The sequence below is a fragment of the Symphodus melops genome, assembly GCF_947650265.1.
Source record: "Symphodus melops genome assembly, chromosome: 7".
In the NCBI taxonomy this organism is placed as follows: domain Eukaryota; kingdom Metazoa; phylum Chordata; class Actinopteri; order Labriformes; family Labridae; genus Symphodus; species Symphodus melops.
In genome coordinates, this window is record NC_136697.1 from 8,863,017 (window position 1) to 8,872,519 (window position 9,503).

Genomic DNA, 9,503 nt, shown 5'->3' on the forward strand with positions numbered 1-9,503 from the left:
TCTGAGAAACTGAGGGTGATACCTCGTTTTTCTTCCCTACTGTGTGAGCTAAAGAATGTGGTCAAGCAGTGATTATCATCTTCCAAATTACATCCTGTATTTTCTTCTATAATTTGCTTTCACGTGAGAACCGATCTTATCCTGCAGGGCAGCAGAAAGTACATCTTACTGATTGAGAATGAACACACATTGACCCAGTACAGACTCTGTGATTTAGAGTTTGTGTGCACAGACAGACACACAGACAAACAATAAGAGATAAGGGTGAAAGGGCCCCGTGGTCCTCACTGACCTTAATCTTACTTTCTTCACTACATACAGAGCCGATTTGGCTGTTTGAGAGTTACGTTACACAACCAAAGTCAGTCTACAGGCAAAGGACAGAACAGGCATGCCAGGTCAAGGCCAAGTGTGCCAGTGTTTCTATTTTAAGGCACACCGATGACTTATTTAAACCGTCCAGCCCTCGTGACATCAACAACACTCACAACGTCCCAGCGTCTGGCTGAGCAGACTCTGTGCTTGTGCTGATGCAGCGTGCACAAAAACACATGCACACACACACACACACACACACACACACACACACACACACACACACACAAACGTACTTACTGCACAGTAAATATAAATACACATATACATGTTTCTGCACTTACAGCAACCTTGAAATGCTGTTTTATTTTGCATCGCTCTCTGCACTTACTTCCCTTTTGAAAATTACAGCTTCAGCCAAACCTACGTGTGTCAATCAGCTGTGAGTCAAGCCAAGAAAGCACTTGAAGGAACAATCGCTGAATGTGACTCTAACAGTTTTTCATCCTTTTTGGCAGTTTGTGTTGCAGGGGGATGACGAGGCGCTGAGCGAGCCGGCCAGAGAACGCATGAATCCCAACAGCCAACAGCGTCGGATGCTGACTGTTCTAGCATGATCTTAAGCGTGAGTGAGTGATTAACTCGGCCTTGTATGTGGGTATGTGAGAGCGTATGTGCCTTTTACGTTGCTATGGTAACCTTGGGAGTAGGTTGGGGTGTCCCATGGAGAACACTTTCAGCTTGCAACGAGGCCAAGTGTCTCCTGAGACCCACGCTTATTGCTGTGTCGGTTCAAGTCCACAACACATTGGACAACAGCTGGACAACATCTGTGTGCTCATCTGACTGTGAGTGTGAAAGTTTGTAGCTGCGTGTGTCTTCTATCTATGAGAATTAGAGCAAAAAAAAAAAAGCAGGAAAACATGAGCATAATTTGGCGAATAATTTGGGACGCTGTCCAGTCCTCTCTGCCTCCCCCCACTGCTGACGGCCCTGGAGTCATTCCAAGCTTCCCGCTGGCCTGCGTCTGTTGCTGCAGCCTTAATGCCCTGCCTAGTATTAACACGCACAGAATAACAAATGTAATTAACTTGCAGCCAGATTTTAAACATAAGAGAAAAGGGCCAGTGGAGAGGGGCGAGTGAGCCATAAAGGATGGACATAAGAGATTTGCAGTTGAAGACAGTTGCAGGGACTATTGGGGCTAAGAAAGTGAGGAGAGGGCAAACAGGAAATAGATGAGGAGGTGAAGAAATAAGCCGGCTCTCAGTGGAGTTCCCCAGAGCTAAATGTAGCTGCGTGTGAATAATTTAACCTTACGGGAGAGCCCCAGAGGGCCGAGTGAACATCTGGTATAAGACGTATCAGGGATGATCCGTCCCTCACACTAATTAGAGGGCTCTCTTGCTCCATAAGATTATTATTGGGCATTAATGACTGCATGCTTTTTGATTTTTGCATACTGTTGTCAATGTCATGTGGTCTTTTTTGACAAGCTGCTATTTCTCTCTGCAAAAAAAAATCGTCATCACAGGGTCCTTTGAACTTGTCGATAGTGTTCATCCCAAAAAGTTCATAATGAATAGCCACAGCAATTTAAGGCCTAGACCAAACTTTCCATGCTGATTTGAGTTGAATCGGGGTTAAGATGAGACTGATTTCCACTTTTCTGGATGACAGAACTCCAAAAAGATCACGCGCTATGAGTGCAGCTGCTCCTGAAGGATAGACCGTACACTCGAATGAACACAAATAATTTGCCCATCACTGAAATTGAACAAATGGCTTTTTCCATTCAGATAGTGCAGGCCAAGATTTGCACAGACAGAAACAAGACAGAGTGAGTAAAAACTAAAGCTGACAATGTGTTACTAACCTGTTTCCAATTGTCGTAAATTATGACTTTGCTGTCCTCCTCGTCGACCGTCACGTTGCATTCGTAGCCTTCACCTGCCGGCAGAGACAGGCGTCAAACACATAAGCACACAGTGGTGAAAAACAACCAGCTCACACGGTGCTGGTTGCAATATGAACATATGGAAGTGTGCAGCATTGAGTCTCAGAAAATTGCAGTATTGACTAAATGTCAGTGGTTTAACTGCTGCCTCGCAAAGTTGACAAGTATATCTAGGTTTTAAAAAATGATCTTGACCTACTCTAGAAACCTCCATTCAGTTTCCTCAAGGAGTTTATATTGGGTTGTGTGGCCACCTGTTGAGTTTGAAAAGTTGCTGCAACCTGCAACATATGATCCTTATTTTTATGAGGACCCACTTACCCTAACTTGAAGGCTAAACTGAGCTGTATTCTTTATTAACATTTTATCATCAAATCTCATGACTAAAACTGTTCCTGGCCATTGTTTTTAATGGGCTCAAACATCAAGCTCAAAGCTGGTTTCCTACTGGTACTACAGATGTAAGCCTTGAAAGAAATGAGCACAGATATTTTTATAATTCAAAAAGACTTATAAACAGATGGGCAGTGTGTTTCAAGCAAAAGTGTCTCATTCTGGAATAAATTTTGCATTTTTTTTGGACTATTTCTCACAGATCAATGTTGCTGCTGTTACAGTATCGCCACAGGTCCAGGGGCGAGGCCAGACTTTTTGGACAGGGGAGGCCCAACTGGGGCACTGACTTGTGCACGGGTGGCCTGAAGTTTGTGTGCACACCCATGAATACAGAGCGTTTATATACCCCTTCTGTCTGTACTAATCACATCAACTTTTGTGTAACAGAATCAAAATAAAAACATCAAAATAACAAAGAAAATCTGTAAACTGAAAACTATGAGCTTCCTATTACAACCTGAACAGTGGATCCCACATTTAGGAAGGTGAATAGTCAATAAGGAATAGTCAAGGATTTGGGATGGCACCTAGCACCCTCTGGTCATGCCCCGGCGCAGGATGTTACTTCTCAGTTTGACTTAAGAGTCAAGATGATCATTGCAATAAAGGAAAATATCTGACCATGCAACAGTGTGAAATTGAGATATAGGTTTCCCACAGTTTTTAAGGCAACTGAGAAGTTCTAGTTTACATAGGAATCATATATGGCTTTTCATGAGATCTGTCAACAAGCATAAAAAAAATCAGAAATCAAAAATTAATTAAGGAATCTCCACTTTCATAATTATGTATGGTACTGTAAAAAGGGTCAAAACTAAAAATGTTGATTTTACGGTGAGCTTACTGCATCAGTACAGCCCGAGCAAATCATGTCCAGAGGTTCAGCTTCAAATGACACCGAATGCCTTAAAAAAGATTTGAAAAATCTACCCTGGTGAATGATGTCTATATTAAGATACATGCAAATCCCCTGGTGTTAATGAGCACTGTCATTTACTGATAATGACTTGGTAAACACACCTATTGATTAATCAGGTGGTACTCCGCTCACAGAGCAAAGGTGGTGCTGCAGCATCTGTTCAAAACTATCATCAAAGTGTTAATTAAATAGGTGTTGATTGTGTTTTTTGACACTTTGTAAATTTGATGTGTAGCGCGTGGAATAATTTAGCACGTTGATAAAATTCACGATGAGGATGAGAGCACAATCTTGGAAATGTGTACTAGCTTCTTGGATGAAAGGGCTTCTTTTGTACATCTATGATGCATGAATCTGAGTGTCAGTACATGAGCAGTGATTAATACTGTATGGTGTGAGTCAGGTGCACATCAGCTTTGTGCATGGGGGGGGGGGGGGGGAGTCCTCAAATCTCTCAGTGACATGGACTTATGGATTTGGTGGGAAGGTTGAGGTCCAGAACTGATTACCCTTTGTGCTGCAATGAGATTTTTGACAGGAAACCTATACTGGGAAAATGTGATTAAAGCTGTTTTTCACAGCTTTGAAATGGAACAAGCTAAATTGGAGAACAAATAGTCCATTGATTAAGTATACACCTACGTTGGATTTTTACACATTTTCCGTTTTTTTTTTGTTCCATTTTTCTATCTAAAACTGCATTTACTTATTTTTTCTCTTTTTTCGAGTGAATACTTGATAAATAAGCTGCATAGAGGCAGACAGAAATGACCTAATGGTAATTGCACTCAATCATAGTTGGCCGTTCCAAAGCAAAGCATTCAAAGCTTTTCACAGCTTTATTCGTTTATACTTTACTGTTTAGTTATTCCCTTTTCTTTACCACAGGGGCGCTTCTAGGGTCTGTTCGGGCCCGAGGTAACGTTCATTTGGAGCCCCTCCAACCAGCATCCATTATTATTTTCACAGCAATAATGCATGTGACGCTTAGCAGGGCATTGAGAGAAAGTGCCGTCAAATGGGGCCCCATTAGGATAATTTCCTACTGTCAATGCAAAATATGTACATTTTGAGGCAATGTTGTGGTTTAATGTTTGTCAGCTGTTGAGGGGCCCCCTACTGGCCTGGGGCCCCAAGCAGTTGCCTGACTTGTCTGTTGACAAGCAGCGCCTCTGCTTGACCAGAGATGAGAAGAACAAAACCAATCTTACATCTGTTAGCTAAACATGTGGCTACAGCTAGAAGCTGGATAAAATTGCCTAGCTAACAATTACAATTTTTAAGACTTTTTATTGTTTACATATAAGACAAAGAATGTGTAAAATACTGTTTATTTGTTTGTTTTTTTTAGTTTAGAGGCAAATTGTATTGGCCAGAGCTTAAGCAAACTGGCAAGCTCAGGTCACACAATTAGCATACACACATAAGAGTACTGTAAATGTGTTCATCTAACTTTTGGCAGGGATTTAGAAAGTATTTTAATGACGCTTTCAGAACAATTGTGTTCTGATTAAAAGGATTGTATATGACAGGTGGCCATTAACAAGGAAATCACAATTCCCTTCCCCATCCAGGTCTTTACCGCATGCTTGTGTCTCAGAGTCTATAGAGAGCGATCTGTCCGACTGCCCGGCCAGAGATAAGGCGAGTGATGACTTCCCCACACCGGTCTGTCCCATTAACACTATCCTCAATGCCCCACCATGGCTATGGTAAGACGACTGGGCAGCTGCTAATTGGCTGAAGGACTCATCCCGAGGGACCCCTGTGTCACTGATCGGCAACATGGCAGGTTCATCCAAACCCGGGATCCAATCGCAGTCGTCGGAAACAGCCTCTTCCCTCCGTAACTGGTGTTTGACAGGTAGGGGTGTGCTTCCACGCCGGAGGGGGGGCGCCGTGGTGAGAAACATACTGTACTGGAAAACACAAACAAGTTTGGGTGTAAAATGGCCCAATGAACAAAACAAAAATAAAATAAGATGTGGTTATCCTTTAAAGCAGGCAATTGTAGAATCCACAGAGATTGCAGATCTACCTGTAACACTGTCTATTCAGTGTTTTCACTAAGGAATGGGGGAGGGGTATTTACCACTCTGTGTGCGTATGTATGGGAGGAGGGAGGTGATATCAGGAGAGGTGACACAGATATGTGGTAGTGTGATAAAGATGCTGATGAAGACCCACAGCAAGTCAAAAGGAAACGTGTTTATGCTGCAGAAGGGTGCATAATAAGGTCATAAGTGTGGTCAGGTGAAGCTAAACTGTAAAATACGGTGTGTTCAAAATGCATGAATTCACATGAAAATAGGTCAAAAACATGAAGTCTTGATCTCTATCCCCAGAGATTTAAATATGAGGTAGTAGTCAGCAGTTTTCTCCAGAACAATGGTTAATAGTAGTTTGTTTTTGTGTGGCCATTTGCATAATGTGTGGGCATGCAGCCGGAGCAGGTCAGCCAAAGAAGGCCCTCATCAATATTAATGCTGCAATTAATCCAGCTCCAGCTGCACCCTTGGGTGTCTATGGCCGAGTCTCTGCATGTGGCAAAGCGAAGTAGAGTACTGATGCTTAATTAAATGGGAGGGAGACAAAAAACAAAAACACATTAGAATATAATGTAGTCCAATTTAGCTTCCTCAGAGAAGAGAGTCTCATAGCTAACAAAGAGCTGAATCAGCAGCTCTATGGCACAGAGTCAGCAAACACTGGAGATTTTAAACTTCACAATGTCAGGGTGTATCTCAGGGCAGTTGTACTATATTGGGTTGTATTGCTGCTTTATATAGGTGTAGCTAATGATGGTGTAAGTCTGCTGGAGCAGAGATACATCATTTGAGCTATTATTTAAAACGTCCTTAAAATGCATGATTACTATTTTGGACTTGTTTAAGTATTACTTATTGTACATACTTCAAAGACGGTAACATATGGATAAATCGCACAGGTTTATAGAACAGTACGCAAGAGTAAAGTGTCAATTGGTTTGATAAATGGTAAAGGTGTATGGTTATCTAATGCAGGATTAATACATTGCAGTTTAATCATGCACTGACTGTTGTGTAATATTTCTTATAAAGTACAGAATGGTTTATTAAGACTATTATAATAATATTATAATTAATAGTGTAAGGTTGTACAGTTTGGCTATACATGTATGATGTGTATGTTCTAGTATGTGTTCTAAAAGCATGTTAGCATAGCAAAATATAGTATAGTAGCCTATGGTATGGCAGAGAATAGTATCAAGTCATGTATTGAGTCCTATGGTATACACCTTTATAGTAAACTACAATATAGTAAGTTAGTATTAAGTTGTACACTATCTAGTTATCTAGTCAGTTGTCCACTGACAGGTCTGACACACCCATACTTAAAAGTTGAATGTTTTCACAGCTTAGTACAACAAATGTCTGGGTAACGTCACTGAGACAATCCATGTTTTTTTTCTTGCAGTCTATATATAATATCCAATCATATATTATTGTGTAATATAAATGTAGTTCACTATCACTGTATATGTTATTATGGCATAGTAGAGTATAAAGTAGTGAAGTATAGATTAGTGAAGAATAGAGTAGCAGAGTGTACTTAGAAAAATGACACTGTGTGGTATGGAAACGTACATTGTGGTGTATAGCCTGTTATAAGTAAGTGTAGCATGGCACAGTGTGGTGAAAAACAACATATAGCAGCCTTTAACATAGTTTATTTGCAGCATGTTTAGTGAAGTACCCTATAGAATCATGTGGTGACTTCATAGTATGATTTTTTTTTTTTTTTTACACATGCAGTTGAGGTGTGGCTGCTTGTGACACAGTTCGATGCTTTCACGCATCCTTACACACTACCATACATCATTCACACAGACTCACTGAGGTAGCTCAATTGGGTTAATTGAACGAACTAATCAATTAAGCATGGCCTTTATAGTTAGCAGCACTCTGGGGAGCTGTACATGCAGAGACAGGAAACTGTGACCGCGGGCTGAGCCGGCGTGTCAGGGGTTAATCTTCCTCTCTCGCCAGGCTGTCGACAAATAAAACTAGGGCAAACAACAGTGCACAATACAAAATTAATACTACAGGCAGTGTTTTTATTCCCCTCTCGTTGCACCTCGATCACACTGACTGTCGCTCAGCGTCCTGCTGCAGCCTACTTCTGTATTAAGCACTTTTAATTCTCCAGAAACGTGTTTACAGTTGTAGGCTACGCGTTAGGATTCATTATAGAGGATCTATGAAATCCTTGAAGGCTGAGAGGGTCCACCTATAGAAAGACACAGTTCGATGGATCGACCACCTTTAATAGCTGTAACCCTGGTCAACACATTACAGATTTATTGACCCAGCTTACAATTATATCATTGAAGGTTACTATGAAGTCACCGTTGAGCACAGGCAAGACACGCTGAAAAAATAATGTTTTGGGGGGAATAAAACGAGAAACGCTCCAGATTCTGACCTAAATATCTCCACAGAGAGAGTGCGGCGAAGAGAATCCAAAGTATGTTGCATAAAAACACATTACATCTCCCGCTTCAAAAAGGTGAGCGTAGTCTGGGTTACCTGACACGCGCGTGTGTGGTCTATTGTGCAGAGCGCACGGTGGCTTTGATGGAGGAGTTGCCTTACCTGGTCTGCCATGGTTATCAATCAAGTCTTCTCTTTCAGGATCAAGTGCTGTTGTAGTTGCAACTGCCTCCACTGCCCGGTTCAAGTCATGTGTGCTGGTTGCTACTGCAGACCGCGTGCCGGCATCACACTCATAACGGCGGTAACGGACGGCGCACAAGAGACGCACCACATTTCATCTAACATGATGTTTATCTCAACAAGCCGGGCGCGTAAAATCCTCCTCTGGTGACAGGAAAGGAGTGGCAGGGCGCATGGAAAATTGGCAAAGGTGCTAGTGGTAGTGGTAGTAGAAGTAGGATGGAGGGTAGATAGAGACGCTACACCTGTGTCTCCGTTTGCAAGAGGAGCCGAGCTCTTAAAGGAGAAAGAATGAGGAAAGCCATCAGCACAACACATCCCCTCCTTTTCTTTTGGTGTCCCAGCGGCCAGCAGCGTCTGCGCTTCCCTCCCCACCTCCAATTGGTACCTTCACCTCTCTCTCTCTCTCTCTCTCTCTCTCTCTCTCTCTCTCTCTCTCGCTCTCTCGCTCTCTCTCTGGGTGTATGTTGGGGGCGCGTCCTTGAGTCACTGTCGTGATATATGGAGGTGGAGGAAGGGATTTTGAAGGTAGAGGAGAGACCGTCGCCTTCTTCCTAATGAGTAAATATCAGCTCAGATGTGCAGTTTTCCTTTGTCAAACAGCTCTGGGTTTTTCCGGGTGTGATTTTTCAAAGACAATCGGGTTTTTTGCTGCTGTGAGGTGACGTCACCGCCAGAGGGAGCCAGAGAAATGCCTCTCGGAAAGAGCCGTCGGGGGGAAGGAGGGTGCTAATGCTACCCAGAATAACAGAGTGGGATTTTTTTCCCCCCAAACACACTCACACTTTTTTTTCTCAGAGTTCAGTTTACTGCCAATACTTTGTTGTTAGTAAGCTTAGAACAGTTGTGTTTAACCTGAGCAGTCACGCTTAAGAATAGCTCCTTAGTGTTGTAAACCATAATATATTAAAGAACAATCATACAGGAAAACAGCCCAACAGTTCAAAACCCTTGAATGGATACAATGTGGCTGAGCTAAAAGCTAAAACTGCTCTGATACATAATGTATAACATAAAAGCTATGCAATAGTTATTTTAAGTTTTTAACATTTGAAATAAATAATCAATCCCAACAAAAATAATAAAGCTAAAAGCAATAGCTGAATAGCTTTCATGAGTCTGAAAGAAATATGTCTGATGATGTCAAAGTGCTTTAAAGTAATGATTTTTAATAGAAACTTGGGACAAAACATTGTGTAAA

The 9,503-nt window shown here is 41.9% G+C and overlaps 1 protein-coding gene across 1 annotated transcript in view; it reads right to left on the minus strand.

Annotated features, from left to right (window-relative positions):
* Positions 1-8,746, minus strand: part of rem2 (RAS (RAD and GEM)-like GTP binding 2) — a 36,702-nt gene extending 27,956 nt beyond the window's left edge. The window contains exons 1-3 of the mRNA XM_079349452.1: positions 8,222-8,746; positions 5,170-5,506; positions 2,192-2,265 (exon numbers count right to left, since the gene is read on the minus strand). Of these exons, the coding sequence (XP_079205578.1) occupies positions 2,192-2,265; positions 5,170-5,506; positions 8,222-8,233 (423 nt within the window). The 5' untranslated portion in view covers positions 8,234-8,746. The remainder of the gene's footprint in view (positions 1-2,191; positions 2,266-5,169; positions 5,507-8,221) is intronic.
* Positions 8,747-9,503: the final 757 nt, after the last annotated feature.